General features: G+C 38.9%; 1 protein-coding gene across 1 annotated transcript in view; it reads right to left on the bottom strand.

Annotated features, from left to right (window-relative positions):
- Window positions 1-1732: 1732 nt before the first annotated feature.
- Window positions 1733-22683, bottom strand: part of LOC136865388 (modular serine protease) — a 200649-nt gene continuing 179698 nt past the window's right edge. The window contains exons 11-12 of the mRNA XM_067142403.2: window positions 9065-9213; window positions 1733-2350 (exon numbers count right to left, since the gene is read on the bottom strand). Coding sequence (XP_066998504.2) covers window positions 2234-2350; window positions 9065-9213 — 266 coding nt within the window. The 3' untranslated portion in view covers window positions 1733-2233. The remainder of the gene's footprint in view (window positions 2351-9064; window positions 9214-22683) is intronic.

Below are 22683 nucleotides of genomic sequence, written 5' to 3'. Positions count from 1 at the left end.
ATTTATTATTATTTAGCGTATGACATTTAAAAAAAAAAAACACACAATCACAAATTAAATATACAGTACACTATGTAGGTTACAGTTTCACCATCAAGCTCTGCAAATAGTCTATGCAAGAAGGATTTGGGTCAAGAAAGTATTTTGGGCTACCCTGATAAGCACTCAGGGGGCACTGTTCCACTATATGACGAACTGTTTGCTTAGGGGCACCGCAGCTACATTCCGGGGAGGGAAGTTTGCCCCATTTATAGAGGAAGTCAGCGCACTTTCCATGGCCTGTCCTGATACGATTGAGGGTTCTCCAGGTTTTGCAAGGTAGGTCAAATCCTTTTGGTATACTTGTTATACAGGGGAAGTTCTGATACTCAGCTGGAGCCATAGAAGTCCATTCTTGAAACTAATCCTGCTGCAGGCTGAATTTGTCAACCAGGATTTTGGCAGTCCTTATTGGTGGATTTCTGGACCGAAGTCTGTTGTTCAAGGCGTAGGGTATATCTCCATGAATTGGCAGATTGGAATTCCTCGACAGCTTCTGGTACTCACACAACAAAGCATCCTTTCTCCGTACATGAGGTGGAGGAATATGGCTCAGAACTGGTAGCCAAGAAGTGGGGGTAGATTTTATGGTTCCCGATATAATGCGCAAAGTATGATTTAGCTGTGTATCAACCAGTTTTGTGTAACAGCTGTTCAGCCAAACTGGAGAGCAATATTCTGCAGTTGAGAAGACAAGGGCAAGGGCTGAAGTTCATAAGGTCGAAGCAGAAGAACCCCAGGTGGTGCCACACAGTTTGTGGAGGATATTGTTCCGTGACTGGAGTTTAGCTTTTGTCATCTTCAGATGTTCCTTGAAGGACCATGAATATCGTGTATACCAAGAAAATTGAAATTTTCTCACTACTTTACTGTCAAAATACTTAATATCCAAATTACGCATACATCTTTTGTTTTTGGCTTCACATTTCTCTTTGTAAGTCTAAGACAGAACGGTTTACAGTTTAAAGAGTTCAAAAGACTCCTTAAATTCCCAAGTTTCAACCAGATGATGTCAGTCTTGTCCATGTCTGACTTGTCACAAATAAAGCCAATAATGCATTATTTTATTGCCGACTAATTCAAAAGAATAACACGCAATTAACAATACGGTACTTCACTGTCACCTTCGCGCGGGGAGTTTCTGCACTCTCAAATAACAGACGAGGCATGCCTCTCTGGGGTCTAGACCTTGCGGAGAGAGGAGCGCAGGCAGTAACCTATCTTTCCTCCACCACCCCGCTCCAGTCACCAAGCTGAAAGAAGGGAAACAAAACAAAAAGTCCTGGGTGAGACAAGTTTCAGACTGCCTCCCTGTCAGAACAAGTAGTCTGCTGTCGCCATCTAGCGGGGCGATCAGTGAATCACATCATCTGCTGCCATCATGTAGCACATATCAAATAGAGATTTTTGTTGATTTAACACAATAACAACAGCAGATAAATTTGTTATGATATTTAGTTATTTACTGTATGTTTAATCATATTTCCTACGGTAGGCATTGCCTCAAATGACTCCAAGTAGCTTTGCCACTGGTAAGAATAACATAAGCATAACAAGTGTTATGCACAGCATTGGTGATTTCATATGGACTGACTAGAGGATTGCCTACTGAACCTTCTCCATCAGAACCATTAGGTTTTCTGTTTTTTGAGAACTTTAGAACTAAACAAAACTAAGAACTTCAAAATAGCCTGTATAAGATTCAATATTTTGTACTTAATGCATTTATTCAGCCAAAAACAGACTTGTTTATATCTGTAACTAGACAATCAGGCCCAAATAGGGAAATATTAAGGGGAACATGTCCTCCCTGTCCCCTCCCCACTAATAGCGACCCAGACTTCTCAAACTTCAAAACTTCCTTCATGAGAAGGAGTCTCAAAACTGGAGTGGGCTGAGGCTGCTTGGTTGAATTCAGGATAAATAAACATTTTAAGTGATCTGTGACAAATATGAATATTTAAGACTGAGCGATGAACACATTGCCCTCATGACAGCGTGCAGCATTAATATATACCACATAACACACAGTTTTACAACTACCAACTATATGATACAATGCAGGATAATTCTTTTTCAACTGTGTCTTGTTTTATTTCACTCCTACATAACATCATCTTTATTCATTGTTAGAGTATAAAGAATGTTCATATGATTTGTATGAAGATCTTATTCATGATTTGTGATGGACACCTCAGTACAAGCTGAAACGTGTTGAAGGCATCAGGTCATCATCAAGCTTTTGATCTTGTTGCTGCCGGGTCATAATGGAATTTAATGTGCTATCCAGCCATTTGACATAGATTCCAACCTGGAAGTCGTAAATGAAACATCATTTTAGAAAATAAAAGAAAAAAGTCATTTGGTAACAAATCTGTCAATTTTTAGGATCTATTAAAAGAATAGATGTCATTTAAAATATTGTGCTCCAGATCCAGATTATATTTTATACGTCTACACAAGGACTTTGATGGAACCCGCACTAGAGATAAATAACAGGCCTGCATTGTTCATAATCGATGTCACGGATGTAGACTGGTACTTATTATTATTATTATTATTATTATTATTATTATTATTATTATTATTATTATTATTATTATTATTATGTATTGCTGAGCAGCTGCTTAACCAGATGGCATGTAGATAAAAGACTCTCAAGCAGTGAGCACGATGACTCCTGAACCACGTTGCTAGCTGCCAATCTTATCCAGTTAACCTCAATAATAATAATAATAATAATAATAATAATAATAATAATAATAATAATAATAATAATAATAATAATAATAATAATAATAATAAAAACAACATGTACTGTATATAGACATTTATATGAGTTCAGTTAATGTAGGAACCTGTATATAATTTATTATTACCTGTATATATATGATTTGTAATCCACTACAGTATTGTGTAACACACTGTAACATCCAGAATGGCACTAGGTCAGGTGAGAATTATGGAGAATATTCTTTACATTATATCTGGGCTTTAAGCACTCTAGAATTTACGAGAAGGTATGTTGTATCATATCTTTCTAGAAGTCTGGCCTGGCATCTATATAAGGAGGCGGTCTTGATGATAGAGTTGAGTTACTGTTTAGTTGGAGTTATGGTTTAACCGGAGTTTTACTTGCGACCTCGTGGCCGACATGTTTGTAAACAGTCAGCATTCAATTGTTTTAAGGTTGCAGTGTCCATGTGGCATGTGATTAGTGATAGGCAGTTGTTGAAATGGTGGTTTGATGATGTTTTCAGAGTGAAGTGTTTTGTTATGACAGCAGTGATTTAGGTTATGTGTATTTAATTTATAAATAATTGTGAATAAATCTGTGTATGCAAGGTGACAGCATTTTGTGGGCATCTTTGTGGGTACATCAAGGTATACAGATGAGTTTCAATAAATATTGTTGTTACATCTAATTCAATCTGCCTTCATTTATCCCACAAAGATGTGTTCCACATCATAAAACTTGTGGGCCCCACACAGCCTGCCCGTGTTTTAATCCTTTATATGAGACCTTCCTAGCTCAATTCTTGTTCTTTCCAGTGAGTATTAAGACAGTAACTAGAAATTTTGGTCTCTGTGCCCCTCTTGCAGATAATTACAATACAGTAAAACCTCATTAATTTTAAGTCGTTGGGATGCAAAAATCGGACTTTGAATTACGTGATTTTGAATTAATTGCCAACTCATAATTCAGAAATGACAACTCTTGCCGCATCACAAAATATTCTAAGACAAGTTACTGCATGCAATAAACCTTGATTCACAGTTTAAACCTTTTAAATGCCATGGCAAAAACTATTTCCATGTACCCAACAAGGTGCATTTACAGTACTCAAATAATGCACTTGGATAACTCCCTGGCAAACATAACCTCACGCAACAACAACAACAACAAAAAAAACATGAATAAAAGACGAGGAGAAATCTATATCTGCACACTTTTTATCAATAGATTTGTGTACAGGTTTGAGGAGTAAGGAGGGAGCAATTCCGGTTCCAGTAGTACTGCCAACTGAATGGAAATGAAATCTGAATTGAATCAATAATATGATCGATCAATATGAATTTTGCTAAACCTTTGTTATCTTAAGCCAACAACTGTCAGACACACATTATATAACATTTCTCGCTGCAAATCTTATTCCTAGAGTGAATTCTATAGTTTTGGCTTTGCTGTGTAAATATCAACAGTACTAGTACGTAAAGTGTACGCCAGATGTCGCACAGCGATGCATAAGCGATTCATAGTTTGCGTTTCAAAGGTTGCCAGTACGAATCTCGAAGATTGCCGAGGTCAACCAATTCAGCACTAGGGTGAAAATCTATCCAGAAAAGGTGCGCAGATAGTATGTTGGCTCCAACATCGGACTTTGAATTACGTGATTTTGAATTAATTGCCAACTCATAATTCAGAAATGACAACTCTTGCCGCGTCACAAAATATTCTAAGACAAGTTACTGCATGCAATAAACCTTGATTCACAGTTTTATTCATTGGATTTCTGTACTGTGCTTGCATGGAAAGTACCTGATGCCCTTAAAACATTGTGGCTTATCGTACTTTGCTATGACAAGGGGAGAAAGTCTCTCACTTCCGTCTGCATTACAACACAGTACAGTGACTCTATCCTTGTACAATTTCACACCATGGCCCTTCTCTCGTAATTCATAAATGCCAACCCTTGCCGCGTCACAAAGTTTTCTAAGACCCATTACTTCACCTTGATTCACAGTTAAAACCTTTCAAGTGACATGGAAAAAAAAAAAAAAAAAAACTACTATTGCCAAAATGAATCCAACAGGGTGCATTTACATTACTCAAATAATGCACTTGGATAAATCACTGCAAACATAACCTCATGCAATGAAAGAAAAAACGCTATTCAAAGACGAGGCTCCCCTGTGTAAATGCTATATTTTTTGAATTGGGGTACCGTTTGTACTTTTTATATGCCTTGTACGTGCATGAAAAGAACCCAACGCCCTTAAAACATTGTGGCATATCGAACATCCCTATGACAAGGGGAGGAAGTCGCTCACTTTCAGTTGCATTGCAACTCAATACAAGGACCACCCCTGTACGATTTTGCGGCTGGCACTTCTCTCCTTTAAAACCATTAAGTCCGTTCGGGCTCAGCAAAAAACATACATTCATACATACATTATCATTATAGACTGTTACGCCTTTCAGCGTTCAGTCTGCAAGCCTCTGAGAATTTACTAAACGTCGCCACAATCCTCGATTTGCAACTAGTGTTGGGGCCTCATTTAGTTCCAAACCTCTTATCTTTAAATTGTTAGAAACCGAGTCTAACCATCGTCGTCTTGGTCTCCCTCTACTTCTCTTACCCTCCATAGCAGAGTCCATTATTCTCCTAGGTAACCTATCCTCCTCCATTCGCCTCACATGACCCCACCACTGAAGCCGGTTTATGCGTACAGCTTCATCAATCGAGTTCATTCCTAAATTAGCCTTTATCTCCTCATTTCGAGTACCCTCCTGCCATTGTTCCCACCTGTTTGTACCAACAATCATTCTTGCTACTTTCATGTCTGTTACTTCTAACTTATGAATAAGATATCCTGAGTCAACCCAGCTTTCGCTCCCGTAAAGCAAAGTTGGTCTGAAAACAGACCGATGTAAAGATAGTTTCATCTGGGAGCTGACTTCCTTCTTACAGAATATTGTTGATCGCAACTGCGAGCTCACTGCATTAGCTTTACTACACCTTGATTCAAGCTCACTTACTATATTACCATCCTGGGAGAACACACAACCTAAATACTTGAAATTATCGACCTGTTCTAGCTTTGTATCACCAATCTGACATTCAATTCTGTTGAATTTCTTACCTACTGACATCAATTTAGTCTTCGAGAGGCTAATTTTCATACCATACTCATTGCATCTATTTTCAAGTTCCAAGATATTAGACTGCAGGCTTTCGGCACAGTCTGCCATTAAGACCAAATCGTCAGCATAGGCCAAACTGCTTACTACATTTCCACCTAACTGAATCCCTCCCTGCCATTTTATACCTTTCAGCAGATGATCCATGTAAACTACGAACAGCAAAGGTGAAAGATTACAGCCTTGTCTAACTCCTGTAAGTACCCTGAACCAAGAACTCATTCTACCATCAATTCTCACTGAAGCCCAATTGTCAACATAAATGCCTTTGATTGATTTTAATAATCTACCTTTAATTCCATAGTCCCCCCAGTATAGTGAACATCTTTTCCCTCGGTACCCTGTCATATGCTTTCTGTAGATCTACGAAACATAACCACAACTGCCTATTCCTCTTGTAGCATTTTTCAATTACCTGGCGCATACTGAAAATCTGATCCTGACAGCCTCTCTGTGGTCTGAAACCACACTGGTTTTCATCCAACTTCCTCCCAACGACTGATCGCACCCTCCCTTCCAAGATGCCAGTGAATACTTTGCCTGGTATACTAATCAATGAGATACCTCGATAGTTGTTGCAATCCTTCCTGTTCCATTGCTTATAGATAGGTGCAATTACTGCTTTTGTCCAATCTGAAGGTACCTTACCAACACTCCACACTAATTTTACTACTCTATGAAGCCATTTCATCCCTGCCTTCCCACTATACTTCACCATTTCAGGTCTAATTTCATCTATTCCTGCTGCCTTATGACAATGGAGTTTATTTACTATCTTTTCCACTTCCTCAAGCATAATTTCACCAACATCCTTTTCCTCCTCCCCATGAGCTTGGCTGTTTGCAACACCACCATGATGATTTCCTTTTACATTGAGAAGATGTTCAAAATATTCCCTCCACCTCTCCAGTGATTCCCTGGGATCTATTATGAGTTCACCAGAATTACTTAAAACACTGTTCATTTCCTTTTTCCCTCCCTTCCTAAGATTCTTTATTACTGTCCAGAAAGGTTTCCCTGCTGCTTGACCTAGCCTTTCCAGGTTATTACCAAAATCTTCCCATGACTTCTTTTTGGATTCCACAACTATGTGTTTCGCTCTGTTTCTTTCATCTATGTACAAATCCCTGTCTGCCTCGGCCCTTCTTTGGAGCCATTTCTGATAAGCCTTCTTTTTACGTTTACAGGCTGCTCTCACTTCATCATTCCACCAAGATGTTCGCCTTTTCCCATCTTTACACACAGTTGTTCCTAGGCATTCCCTTGCTGTTTCTACAACAGCATCCCCGTATGCCACCCATTCACTTTCTATATCCTGAACCTGCTTACTGTCTACTGTTCGAAACTTCTCACTAATCATATCCATGTACTTCTGTCTAATTTCTTCATCCTGGAGATTTTCTACCCTTATTCGTTTGCAGACAGATTTCACTTTCTCTACCCTAGGCCTAGAGAAACTTAATTCATTACAGATCAGATAGTGGTCTGTATCATCGAAAAATCCGCGAAAAACTCGTGCATTCCTAACAGATTTCCTGAATTCAAAGTCTGTTAAGATATAGTCTATTATGGATCTGGTACCCCTAGCCTCCCATGTGTAGCGGTGAATAGCCTTATGCTTGAAGAATGTATTCGTAACAGCTAAACCCATACTAGCACAGAAGTCCAGCAAATGCTTCCCATTCCCATTAGCTTTCATATCTTCCCCACATTTACCAATCACCCTTTCGTATCCTTCAGTTCTATTCCCAACTCTCGCATTGAAATCACCCATTAGCACTATTCTATCCTTGCTGTTGACCCTGACTACGATGTCACTCAATGCTTCATAAAACTTGTCAACTTCATCCTTATCTGCACCCTCACATGGTGAATACACGGACACAATTCTTGTCCTAATTCCTCCAACTGACAAATCTACCCATATCATTCGCTCATTTACGTGCCTAACAGAAACTATGTTGCGTGCAATGGTATTCCTGATAAAGAGCCCTACCCCAGACTCTGTCCTTCCCTTTCTAACACCCGTCAAGTACACTTTATAATCTCCTATCTCTTCCTCATTATCTCCCCTTACCCGAATATCACTTACTCCTAGCACATCCAGATGCATCCTCTTTGCTGACTCAGCCAGTTCTACCTTCTTTCTTCCATAAGCCCCATTAATACTGATAGCTCCCCATCGAATTCCATTTTGTTCGCCAAGTTGTTTCCAAGGAGTCCCTCGCCTGTCAAATGGGAGTGGGACTCCATTACTCCCAGAGGTCCAAGGCTTGCTTAGAATGTTCTGAGCTCGGTAAATTCATGAAGCAGGATGCTACCCTACTTGCACATAGTCCAAGTGAGGATCTCTCCTCTAACGGGTTATGGACCACCGGTGAATTGTATAGTCCTAGCCGCCTGAGCACAAGGAGGGCCACGACACAGAATATGTCCGAGATGCCCACTCCCATTCCATAGCAACTGGCATCCTGATTCTCAGGACCACTTACTAGGCCACTCAGCCGTTGCTCATGGTTCATGAACTAGGACGTGACTACAGTAACCCACAAACACCAAAAAAAAAATGCAGTTTCATCGGCAATGACAATATTGTTCGATGCATACAAATTGGTTATATAGGCCTTTTTGCCAACTGTCAGCATCACCAGTGTTCGTAGATTCTGCTTCTCTGGACACTGCCTGCTACATGATATTGTGGCATTCCTTAAAACTCTCAATACAAAAGAATTATGATTTTACTCAAACTTAGTAAATATCACACACATTGTAGACACACCGAAGTGAGTTAAAGTGCCAAAATTTACCCTTGCCCGTTCTGGAAGACGCGTTCTATCAAGAAGCAAATAAATTTTAAATTTAAAATATGCTGTAAAATACTAATTTTTTAAATGTAAAGGCAGTTTTGATTTAAAAGTAATGGGACCGACATAATTCTTCAAATTAAGAATTATCCATATTTCAAATTAAACAATTTAAATAACATGCAAAACCGTACCTCATGTTTCTGGGAATGAAAGCTGCCTTGAATTAGGCAGGATTTTGAATTAACCGATTTCGAATTATCGAGGTTCAACTGTAATTTGATCTTCATTAACTTACCTTCGTGAAGACTGTGTAGTAGGTAGGGTCACAAAAGGAGGTGCCACGTCGTCTGGGACTGACACTCACCACTCCCTGAAGATTCCAGGTCTTATCAGGGGCCTGAAATACTAGACCTCCTCCACTGTCTCCATTACACACACCAGTACCTGAGACACAGAAAACTATGAAGAAAATAATCCAGGATTTGAGCTCAGGACAGTGTTACAAAGTGAGCTCACTGACATACTTTTTAAATAACTTTCCATTTGATGATATAGAACATATTTCAGATTTATGACAGACAGTCTGACACAATAACACAAATATATTTAAGAATCATTCTTCCTCCACCTTTTTAACAAGCTATTTGAGTTTACAATATGAATGAGACAGTGAGTGGAGTACAACACGTACTGTACCACCGTAGAAAAACAAGGATTGATTAGCAGAGGGATCACATTTTTTGTGAAGATGACAGAGTATGAAGATGCTGCTAGTGGTTTTATGTCGCACCAACACAGATAGGTCTTATGGTGACGATGGGATAGGAAAGGCCTAGGAGTTGGAAGGAAGCATCTGTGGCCTTAATTAAGGTACAGCTCTACCATTTGCCTGGTGTGAAAATGGGAAACCACGGAAAACCATTTTCAGGGCTGCCGACAATGGGATTCGAACCCACTATTTCCCGGATGCAAGCTCAGAGCTGCGCGCCTCTAACCGCATGGCCAACTCGCCTGGTGTATGAAGATGCAGAGACTATCTTTATCCTTTTGTGTTTTTATGTCTGTCGTTGTCTCTTCTTTCCATTGCTCCCTCTTTGTTCACTAACCTTTTCAATGTGTTTACCCTATTATGTATTTCTATCCATTAATACACAATATGTTTCATCACATGTTTTTTCCTTTCTTTTACTTACATCCGGTACTGTGCTAATTTAATGTGAACCCCCTATGGCAGGGATGGCGAACCTATGCCGCGCATCACTAGGTGACACGCGAACACGATTTCGATGGCATGCCACATGAACATATTATATTTTTTATATACGTCTTGTTATACAGAATATACATATCCCGTGGATCGTATAGTCATAGTGTTTCACGTGTAAGAAATAAATATCGAAAACCTGGCCGTCAGTCAATGAGTGAGTGTGTGGTAGCCAGTAACGCGTAATTATTCGTTGTGTGTTACTGTTTATTGAATGTCGTTTGTATATGGGCCTCACAAACATGTTTTCGGTGCCGAAAGGAACAGAAACTTAATAAATGTAGTAACTGGATTCTTCAAGAATAGTGGACAATGGAATTCGGAGTGAAAGAAAGAAGCAATAAAGCTTTGTGTTGCCTGTGCCTGAAAACCGCCGTGTTCCGCACACTTAATGTAAAGCGGCATTTCGAGACGCTGTGCGAATGAATGTTTCTCCGTGATTTTATAGCACTATACAATGTTATGAATAAGGAACTGCAAGCAAAGGGACATGCTGCAGATATATTGTTTGAAATCATAAAATTATTCCAGAGAAAACGTGTATTCGTCAGGGATCTTGCAACAAGGAATTTTAAGTACTTTCCTTCACTTAAAGCACAACTTGAACTGATGTCATATTTTTCAAATCAATTAACTTTAGAAGGCATACAAAAAGGCATTTGTAAGAAGTATGTGGATGTCTCACAAAATTAAAAACAAATAATTTCCGAGAGGATTTTTCAATTTCGAGATTTAGAGAAAACATTGCACTTTATTACAGAACCTCATATTGCACAAATGAGTGACATTAAGGTCAATCTTTTACTGATCATTTAGAAATGGAGTTGAATGAATGTGAAGAGAGCAGTTAATGGGTGAACAAATTCGTACAACTTGGTGAATCATGGGTGAAAATAGACTGTGCTGTTGATGGTGAATACTCTCTCCAGAAGCCAGACAACTTAATACGTGAACAATGGGACAGCCTCCCACAAAATTTTTGGTGATGAAGAAACTTCCTATAGCATTACTTACTTTGTACTTTGTTTGGGTCATCAAGTGCCTACAAACAGCTATTTTCTACAATGAATGTTGTCAACAGTTAGAAGCCATCTTGGTTCAGACCTAAGTGCTTCTTATGTGTTATTGAAGACAAGAAGTTATGAACCTAATATAAATGACATGGGTACTAAATGTGAGAATTATATTTCGCTTAAAGTCCTTTAGCAATATTAGTATTTTTAATAGTTATATGTAATAATATTCAGTGATGAAGTATGTTACAATTGGAGCTTATTATATATATTTTTACAAGTAATGTTAGGTATTCTCCAAATTTACATACTTAAAAATGTATTTTTGATGTATTTGCAAAATACAACCATGAAACATGCAATCATATGTATTGACAAGATACATATTAAATAAATAAGTAAATAAATAAATAAATAAATAAATAAATCACTAAATGAATAAATAACATATTACGAAACAATTAGAAATTAAGAAAGGAAGTCAGTGGGGGGGAGGGGGAGGGTTTGTAGCCATTCTTTAAAAGAAAATAACAAGTGGCACAGTAAACAGTTGAGAATAATAAACCAGACTTAAATTGGCACACTAGCCGGAAAAAGTTTGCCATCCCTGCCTATGGCATCCCTGTGGGTGGTGATCGTAGAATACACCCACGGTATCCCCTGACTGTTGTGTTGTAAACAGGAGACTTAAAAGGGGGTGACCCCAGGGCTCTCAACTTAGGAGCGTGGGTTGAACAACATGGACCCCAAACTGAGTCTGGCATTGCTTTAACTTACTGATGCTAGTCTCCTTGCTCACGTCTTTCCTATCCATCCTCCCTTAGTCAACCTACGTTCTCTTCCAGCCTGACATTATTACGTTTGTGAGGCTTAGGGAGTATATAACATTCTTTCTTTTCCTTTCTTTTGCTGATAACTTCATTCTTTGAAGGATCAGAGCTCTTTCATTTTTCCTCTCTGATTAGTGTTGACCCTCAGCACCAACCTCCATACACTGTACAGACCTGTACAGGGTTGGACATTTACTGTTTTCACATGAAGAGTTTTGGAGTTATTGATGTGTGAATGGTTTCTCTTTAAAGGTGAAGCTTTGAGCTGTAAGAATATAATAATATAAAAGTTTTTTTATGGAATATACTTGTCTCAGTAAGAAGTTAAATTTCATATCAAAGAAGTCTCAGTTATACTCTCTTCATTTGTTTTCAGTATAATTGTTTTATTCTTATCTGTAGTGGAGATGAACTCAGGCTATGATTGCTGTTGATATTAGCTTTATTTGTACACTCGAGTGAGAATTACTTATAGCTTCTGTAGTTCCTTTCTCCCTTGAAATGTTTTTATTTCCGTCCACTCCAGCTTTGTACAGGTCTCAGTTCCTGACAGTGTCTTTCAAAAGGAAACTATGTAAATCTATTGCATCTAACTCAAAAGAGGATGTCTTAACATTTTATTTTAAATACATATCGAGCTGACTTCTTTCATCATAAGGGTTTTTTCCCAATTCATGTTCGTATTTCACCAAGTCTTTGCTATCACCAATGGAGCATGCATAGCTTTAACTTTATGATGCATTCAAGCAGATCTGTGTCGGACTACTAGAATTTTATATTTATACAGATAGAACGATCTGTAATCTTTCAATAGATATACCAGGTGAATCAGTTGCTCCTATCAATATGTTCTGCAGCCCAACAAATATGTGAAATTGCTGTGAGGTCTATATTTCTCTGTTAGCATTCCGTATGGTACTAATACCACTAAAAGCACATCCTGCCAGTGGTCCTGAACACTATTATCATTCTTGCCATGTGACAACAGACCAGTCAAAAAATATGACAATCTTTCAATAATTTGTCATATATCAGTCTACCATGTAACTATGTTAAGATGTCATGCTAAGCAACTGGATATAGCAAAACCTGACACTAATGTTTCAAACTACGATACAGTGATGTGGAGAGTGTATGAAACAGTGAACCTGAGGAGTAACTTACTCTAAAGCATTCTTAAGTCAAGTCTCATTCACAGCTATGGTTTAGCGCACGCAGCAAATGCTAGCCTACCAATTAATGGAACGGTGAATTGATAATTAAAATCCCACCTTGTTAATGTGATTATCCTAACGATCAGGCCCTGTGGCTGGGGGCAGTAGAATAACACCCACGGTACCCCCTGCCTGTCGTAAGAGGCAACTAAAAGGGACCCCAGGGGTCTGAACTTTGGAGTGTGGGTTGACAACCATGGGGCCCTTAGCTGAGTCCTGGCATTGCTTCCACTTACTTATGCCTGGCTCCTCACTTTCATCTATCCTTATCGACCTCCCTTGGTCAACTCTTGTTCTTTTCCGACCCCAACGGTATTACATATGGAGGCCTAGGGAGTCTTTCATTTTCACGCCCTTCATGACCCTTGTCTTTCTTTGGCCGATACCTTCATTTTTCAAAGTGTCGGACCCCTTCCATTTTTTTTTCTCTCTGATTAGTGTTATATAGAGGATGGCTGCCGAGTTGTACTTCCTCTTAAAACAATAATCACCACCACCACCACATCCCAACAATCATTTCTTATATTATCATCTAGGTACTTACAGTGTTCCCCATGAGTTACCATCATGCCGTTGACACAATAATCAAAACTGAGAGGACTTTTCCTCTTGGTGAAACTTACAACTTGACTTTTCATCCCCTTTACAATCATACCATTGTCTGCTGTCCATCTCACTACATTGAGTCCCCCAGCAGTCGCTCACAATCCTGCAACTCATTTACTACTCTATACCCAACATCATCTGCAAAAAGCCTTATCTGTTATTCCAGTTCTTTACTCATATCATTTATATATATGAAAAAACATAAAGATCCAATAATACTGCCCTGCGGTTTCCCTCTTCTTAGTCATTATGGGATCAGATTATGCTTCACCTACTATAATTCTCTGACTTCAATTTTCAACTATTCAACCACTCTTTTGTCTGACCAATAGCCCTCCTTTTAGTCAATAATTTCCCATGCTATCAAAAGCCTTGGATAGTCAATAGTGATACAGTCCATTTGATCTCCTGAAACTAAAATCTAAAATGAGTTTCACTGGAATAACCTTTCCTAAACTCGAACTGCCTTCTATCAAACCAGTTAGTAATTTTGCTAACGTGTCGAATATAATCAGAAAGAATGCTTTCCCACAGCTTACAAACAACACATGTCAAGCTGACTGGACTGTAATTATTCTCTTTATGTCTGTAAACCTTTCCCTTGTACACTGGGACTACTATTGCAACTCTCCATTCATTCGGTATTGCTCCTTCATGCAAACAGTAATCAAATATTTCAGATATGGCACTATATCCCAAACCATAGCCTTTAATATATCCCCAGAAATCTTATCAATACCAGCTGCCTTTCTAGCTTTCCCCACCTGTTAATAAATCTTTATTATCATAGCTAAATTTGAGTATTTCGCTAATATTAGTTGACTGGACGAGTTAGCCATGCGGTTAGGGGGGCGCAGCTATGAGCTTGCATCCGGGAGATAGCGGGTTCGAATTCCACAGTCGGCAGCCCTGAAGATGGTTTTCCATGGTTTCCCATTTTCACACCAGGCTGTACCTTAATTAAGGCCACGGCCACTTCCTTCCCATTCCTAGGCCTTTCCTATCCCACCGTCGCCATACGACCAATCTGTGTCAGTGCGACGTAAAACAAATAGCAAAAAAAGAAGTATTAATTGCCTTCTCAATTAGGACATTATATTTACATCCAACTACCTTCATATGAGGGCGAATCAAAAATTAAGTTTCACTTCCAAGTTATGGCCATTTATGAAGTCACCTACACATAGGCAACACAGCTATGACAGCATACGATGTGAGTTCTTTTTCCCAAGAGACTGTAAACATTTCTCGGAACAGTCAACCAACTTTTCCATTCCAGATGTGTACAAATCACCTCCAGCACTATGTAACCACCTGGAGACAGCTGCTTTCACCTGCTCATCATTTCGGAATCGTCATCCACTGAGATCCTTTTTCACATGATAACTGCATGACGCTAAGGCTGGACTGTATGGAGGATGCTGCCATATCTCCTACTTGAATCGCTGCAGCAGTTCAGAATTTTGGTAGGCCATGTGAGGTGTTGTATTATCATGCAACAAAATCACTCTGGCATCAATTTTCCCCACCCTTTTTCTTTAATACCGTTGCAAAAATGCCAGTGATGACTGGAAACATTGTTCTTTGTATCGGTGAGCAGATGTGGGACCCATCTTTGACACAGTTTACAAAATCCAAGGTGCTGGTGAACAATGAAACAACTGCCATATGAAATGTTCAGCATGCTGGCAATTTCCTGCAGTGTAATGCGCTGATTCCTCTAATGATCCCATCCACATGGTCAACATTTGCAATGCTACTGGACGTTGTGGGCCTGCCTGGGCAAGAAATTGCACGTTCACCATATACAGCAGTGATTTCATGATGAATGTCCATGCAATTGAGTCATTTAGCCCATAGAAATCTGATCAATGCACGCATCTCCAATTTGGAGTGAACATCCAGTTGACATGCCATTGAGCCTAGCCCGTTCTGCACACAAGCAACACAGCGGGATACCACACCAACCTTCCCACCCGACGTGTCAGCAGTTACTGTAGCTTGCTCCACATTGGACACAGTCACGACACACAGCATGCTCTTGCGGCGAGCTAGTGTAACTGACTTTTTTTATTTGCCCTCGTATATTGCTGACTGAATACTTCTGCCTTCTGTAAGTCCTTGCATATACACTCTCCTTGTTCATTAATGATCTCTGAAATGTCCTACCTAGAACCTGTTTTTGCCTTGATCCCTTGATCCCTAAAATTCATATGTCTGCCAATTATATTTGCCATTATCTTATCCTTTGCTGATTTTTCACTGAATTCAACTTCCCAATGAGCTCATTCAATCTCTCCTTACTCCCCCAACCATTCCTAACTCTATTTCTTTCTAATCTGCACTTTCTTCTAAATCTCTTTATTTCCCTGTTAAGATATTATAATGGATCCTTGCTATTCCTTATTACTTTAAAAGGCACATATCTGTTTCCACACTCATCAACAATTGATTTAAACCCATCCCATAGGCTCTTTACATTTTTAGTTACTATTTCCCATTGATCATAATTGCTTTTTAAATATTTCCCCATTCCCCTCTTATCAGCCATATGGTGTTCCTTAATATTTTCCCCTCTATTTGGTTCCATCACTTTCTGATTTAGCTGTCCTTCCCATAATAAATTCACCATTTGTTGGTCATGCTTTCTGTCATTTACATTCCCTTCCCAGTTAAAATTTAGCAGGTTCACATCACACCCTACAATAATGTTCCTTTCTGCATCATTCCCCACGTAGCTGATTAATCTTATCAAATAATTCTGCATCAGTGTCAGTACCAGCGTTACCAGGTCTATACACCCCAAAAACATCGAGTTGCCTTTTGTCTTATACCTAGAATTTCATGTTCCTCATCCTTAAGTTTTCCATAGCTTACAAATTCTTCTTTCACCAGTGTAAATACTCTCCCTACTATTGATCCTAACATGTCTTTACTATGAAACAGTCCAGTTCCGTGAGAAATTTTCCGCATCCATAATACCACTACTCAGCCGTGCTTCAATTCCTACTACAATATCTGGTATATATATCTATATAAATAAAATTGTAGGGGGTCCGCTGTCTGTAATTTCTTTTGTTTTGCCAATTTTTCAGATATTTATCTGTTTTAGGTCAACTCATGACCGAATCGGTGGTTTTTACGTTTCGTGTCTGTTTGTCTGTTTGTCTGTTCCACCATCACGTCGAAACGGCTGGATAGATCTCAACCAAACTTCATATTTAAAGTATACTCATCCCGGGGAAGGTTTTGATATGCATATCATTTTAAAATCTTTGAATAGACGCGGGGTTTATAGGAAAACCAGAATGGTTTTTCCACCATCACGTCGAAACGGCTGGATAGATCATAACCAAACTTCATATTTAGAGTATACTCATCCCGTGGAAGGTTTTGATATGCATATCATTTTAAAATCTTTGAATAGACGGGGGGTTTATAAGAAAACCTGAATGGTTTTTCCACCATCACTTCGAAACGGCTGGATAGATCTCAACCAAACTTCATATTTAGAGTATACTCATCCCGGGGAAGGTTTTGATATGCATATTATTATAAAATCTTTGAATAGACAGGGGTTTATATGGTTTTCCTCCATTTTCTCTTATACTATTGATTTTCTGTAAACTTAGTTTACCGTACGTGAAACGTCTCTTCATTATAAACAACTTTCGTTATGTTCATAATTTACCTTACTCTTCACATGACGGAGAAATTTACAATTTTCCGCTGGTATCATGCTCTGCATTGAGTGACCGACAGACCGACAACGAACCTACAGGTTACCATGGCAATGTCTCTGACTGCATGCCAGCAGGGAAGTAACGTATTGCCATTTTCCTCATCATGCTTTTAAATTCGTGGTTGTTCCTTGGGTAGAAGGCAAGAGAGGCGTCAATCGGCCTATCTGCGGGATATTGGCGGAATATCGTTGGATGTTATAACCACCCTCGAATAGATTAAGTAATAACACCATTAGTCATCTTCTTATTATTTGTTTACCTAAGAATCACTGGACCTAAATTTCTCCTCTGTTACCGCTTTATTATATCCATAACTCACACTAGCATTATTTATTGAGGGGCATTTGATTTTCCAATACATTCACTTGGCATTTACATATTTGTCGTTATCCGGCTGTCCTCAGTTATAATCCATTTTCTATTACTTTCAACTTTCTTAACTGTATTATTTTCTTCCTTAATTACGCCGTATGTACGCGAGTGCTACAAACTACTGGATGTATTTCCACCAAGACTCATATTTAGAATACACCTGTCCTTGATAGGTTTTAGGGCAAATATTGTTTATAAATCCCTGAACTGACTGGGGGTTTATACGAAACTGAAACAGTGATTTTTGACTTCCACAAAATATATACAACCAAACTTAATGGAAATCTACCTACCTTGGTAGAAATTAATTTCTAAACCTTTTTTTCTCATGTGCATCATTTCGATACGAGGATTAATAAGGGAGATATCATTAACGGACCGTTTTTCGTACAAGTCCCATCGGACTTAACTCACGAGCGGGTGAGTGTAAAGCGTATTCCTTACAACTTGAAAACTACTGAAGACATTCGAACCAAAATTTATATTTAGCATCCACCTGTCCAAAGGTAGGTTTCAAACGTAAATAACATTTCATGTTTTGGAATGGACTGGCGGTTTATAGGGAACCGAAATAGTGATTTTACTCTTCCACAATATATACAGAACAAGACCAACCTGACTGGAAATTGATCAAATGTGATGGAATTCCACCTCTAAACCTTTTCTTTCATGTGCATTTTTTCGTCAGGAGGATTAATAAGGGGGATATCATGAATGGTCACTTTTGCAGGTTAAGTCCAGCGGACATAGCCCAAAAGAATGTTTTACATGGAGCAGATTCCTTATCTATATAAATCAAATCGTAACGACTATGTGCCTCTACACTGATTATTTTGGCGAAATTTTAGTACAGCTTTCCGTTTAAGGGGTAATAATGACTATCTCCATAATTTTTGGTTAAGTTTCCTGAAAGTCCTAATTTTTACCCACCTCGCCCAAAATCCAGATTGCGGCATAATCTACCAGAAGAAAAAGAAGATTATTGAAATTTGACAAAATTGTACGTTTTAGCCTGTAACGAACAGAAAACATCCTAAATCATTAAATTTTTCACTTTTTATCCCCGAAGGATATCGAAATATGCAGGCAATTTTAATAATGGTGCAGACCTTCAGAAATTCCTATCACATAACGGATTGTACAATCTCCGTTCAATTTGGAATGATCTACAACCTTGGTCTTATGACTTTTTGCCGTATCTGTATCCCTTTTACGTTTGATTTTTCTCTATTAATCAATGTTAAGTCAATTTGGAATTTTCCCATGCATAATTCATACTTTCAATTACTTATATGAAATACAGAATCATCAAACTCTTCACGAAAATTGGCCCACCCAGTAGCCATATGTGAGCCAAATGCTATGTCTTAGCTGTCACATAATTATCCGAAAAGTAATGTAATGTGAGATAATCTTACAAAACCTTTACCCTGTTCCACGTTTCTAACTCAATCTGACCCAAGAATAGATGACATATCATAGGACCAGCCATTTAGACCACTAAATCTGGCGTGTCTTATGGTATAATCCTTTGTCGATATGACGTACGTTTAGTAGCAGTTAATCTGTAAATGAAGGTCTTGAATATTGTAAACACGCATATACTTTAGTATGTCAATCTATATATATTCACTGATGTCGATTTTTAGCGATTGAGAAAGGGTGGGTCTGCTATTGTAATCAGCACTCCCCACACCGACTTTGACTGGCAGTAGGAAAGGGTTCCTTCTCTAACTCCTGTGTAACTGTCATTAGTAAGGAAGGCCTACAATTGTAATGAATAGTTCCCTTCTCGATTTGACTTGCAGAAGGCAAGTGAGCATGCAGTTTTGTTTAAAACTCCCCTATCTGATTGTGTTTGGCAGTAGGCAAGGGTGCCCGCCATTATAAAGAAATGTCCTCATCTAAAATGTAACTGGCATTAGGCACAGTGGCCCGCTATTTTGATGGAAACTCACCAACTTGGTGTGACTGGCAGTAAGCTGGCTGGCAGTAGGAAAATGGGCCTGGCATTATAATGATAACTGCACAACTCAATTTCGAGTGATAGTAGGGTAATTGCCTGCCATTATAATAGAAACTCCTCAATTGTAATCTGTCTGGAAGTGGGAGAGGGGGGCTGCCATTTTAACGAAAACTTCCCAAATCGATTCTGTCCGCGTAGTAGGCAATGGGGCCTGCAATTATAATGTAAACTTCCCAACTCGGTTGTGAATGCCAGTAGGCAAGTGAGCCAGCCGTTATATCACAAATCCGTAACAAACATTTTACATTGGAAACAACGTAAGGGGACCTCCCCATGCTCTTTCTCAGATAACGCTAAGAGACATGCAATTTTAAAACAATCTTATTTACTGCAATGTAGAATACCGTAGCGAAGCACGGGTACATTCGCTAGTGTGTCTATAAAATTACTTAATTCTATTCCTTTTTTTACAATACTTCTGCAGTTTAACATTAACAATTTTATGTCATCCTTACTTAACTTCATGCTTCCTATACTGTCATCATTGCTCCCTGGTCTACCCCGAATGTAGCTCTCTATAAATCTTCTAAGCAAACACTCTTAACATATGTACTGTATCATTGTGGTTCAAATGAAGGCCATCTGAGCACAGATCCCTGTCTCCTACGCACCCATTAGGATCTACAAATCGCACTCCCGATTTCCCTCACACCCATTCCATAGTCTCATTTAAATCCCCAATCGCCCTCCATTACTTATCCCTCCTATACAGTATCCCACTGATAACAATCTCTGTTTCCTTAAACTTCTTCCATGCTGCCATAACCAGATCCTAAACATCCCCAACTATGTTAGTACCTATTCTTGTTGCCTTATATTATTGGTACCAACGTTGAAAAGTACCGCCTTTGCCTTACCTTCCTCCCTCTCTTCTATTTTCCTCAAAATCTGTCTTAACCTAATTCCTGGATAATACTCTACCCTGGCTCCCTTTCCTGCACATACCTTTCCCACCTGCACGACAATTGAGTCAACATGACCAGAGTTTCAACCCCACCCTCATTAGATCCCCTCCACTCTTGGTCTCTCTTAACTTCCGTGACACCTGCAGAAATCACTTCCTACTCCATTTTATCACTGTTCCACCTCCCTCTTCCTATCCTCTGCTCTACATTTCTCTTTCCTACTAGTCCCTTTCCTCTTGCTCTGCCCTACCTTTGTAACACTTCCTTGATCTCCATCTTCCCTCTGCTGATCTACCTGTAGTAACTCATACCAATCCCTTCCCTGGGCCTACTTCCTGAGGAAAATCCTTAACCATCATTGCCGTTGACCTTAGCCCGGTTGTCTTCTACAACATTTCCCCTTCCTTCTCCTTCCTCTTGCCTACCTAACCAGATCACGTACATTGATTGAGAGAGACCTATTTTCATTTCTGTCCTCCATTAAAAGTCTAATTATCTCGTTCAAACTTGCCATCTCTTCCCTCATCTTCCATAGTTCCCACTCACATCCACACTCCTTATACCTGCCTCTCAGCCAGTCTTCTATCTCTTCAAAGAAATGTGAAATAATATGGAAATATCAAGTGAAGTAAAACAGCATATTCTATGAATAGAAATAGGTCTACACGTCAGCCGAAGGAAATAATGTATTCTACACAAAAATTTCACAATGATAATGCAGTCAGGAAACAAACTGTTAGAATAACTACACTACAATTATATTAGTTAAACGTATCCTGATTATAAAATACTAGGAATATGAAGCTAATTACAGTGAAACCTTCGTTAGTGCATTCTTCATTAACACTTCTCCCACTTAGCATGTTGTAAATTCAAAGTCCCGATTCTCATCATATTAAATCTACTGTATATAAAAGTACTTTACTTATCGCGTCATGAATTTTCACTATTACCTCTTAGTACGATCACATTTTTCCTAGCCCTGAAAATGTTATTTGTCATCCCTTGTGAAAGAAGCATGATTTCCAACTCAGATAATAGCCGTCACCACAGTTGCGCGATTACGGGAAAAGGCCTTGAATTCCTCAATTTCACAGGATAAGTTGCACTTTAGGGCAGCAAGCCAGCCTCAGGAATGTTCAGTTTTGCTTGCTGGTTAGCAGCAAGATTGCTGAAGAACAGTGAACCTGTTTGTGCTTGTATTTCACATTCCATTCAGAAGTTTGATTTTTATTTTCTGTTGAGTGGTACAGTGAAGTGAAGTGAATATTTGTCATGTGATACAGTAGCCTATATCTGGATTGGGAATGTAATAGTGTGAAACTGACTAGCATAGTGCATATTTGTCTTGTGATAGCCTAGTTATGGATACGGACAAAGCTATGAAATTCCTTACTAATGAACTCAAAATTAAAATCCATCTGAAAATGGACTAGCATCCGCATCTTAGCGCGCAGAGGTTGCGAATGTTGAACTCGCATCTTCGAGTTTCGTCTTGATCACTTGAGTTGGTCAAAGTTTTGTTGACTTCAAAATGGTGGCCAAAGTCATTCTTCCCAGTCGCACATGGTCAAGAGTAACCACCAATTCACTGTGTAAGAGTGTGACCAGAAAAAAATGCTTAATAACCCATTGATCCGATATAAAGGCTTCAACTAACATTTGTTTTAGAAAGAGTTTGATCTGCAATAATACTTCTGATATTTGTATTGGCCCCTGTGCACAGGTTTTCATATGTGTTGTCTGGTGTTTATTACACCTTTCAGTACACTTGTCATTTTATAAGCGCCAGCGGGAAAGGTTTTCATCTTTGTTCTCTCATGTTTTTTTCACACATTTTAATACTTTCCTTTCATCTTTAGAAATTGTAGATATAATATTTACTGTATCTGTAGATATACAATGTAAAATGCCATGCTGGAAAAAATCATACCTAGTGTG

Source organism: Anabrus simplex, chromosome 1 (assembly GCF_040414725.1).
Source record: "Anabrus simplex isolate iqAnaSimp1 chromosome 1, ASM4041472v1, whole genome shotgun sequence".
NCBI lineage: Eukaryota > Metazoa > Arthropoda > Insecta > Orthoptera > Tettigoniidae > Anabrus > Anabrus simplex.
Note: the sequence above shows the minus strand (reverse complement) of the source record. Positions and strands in the feature narration are given on the sequence as shown.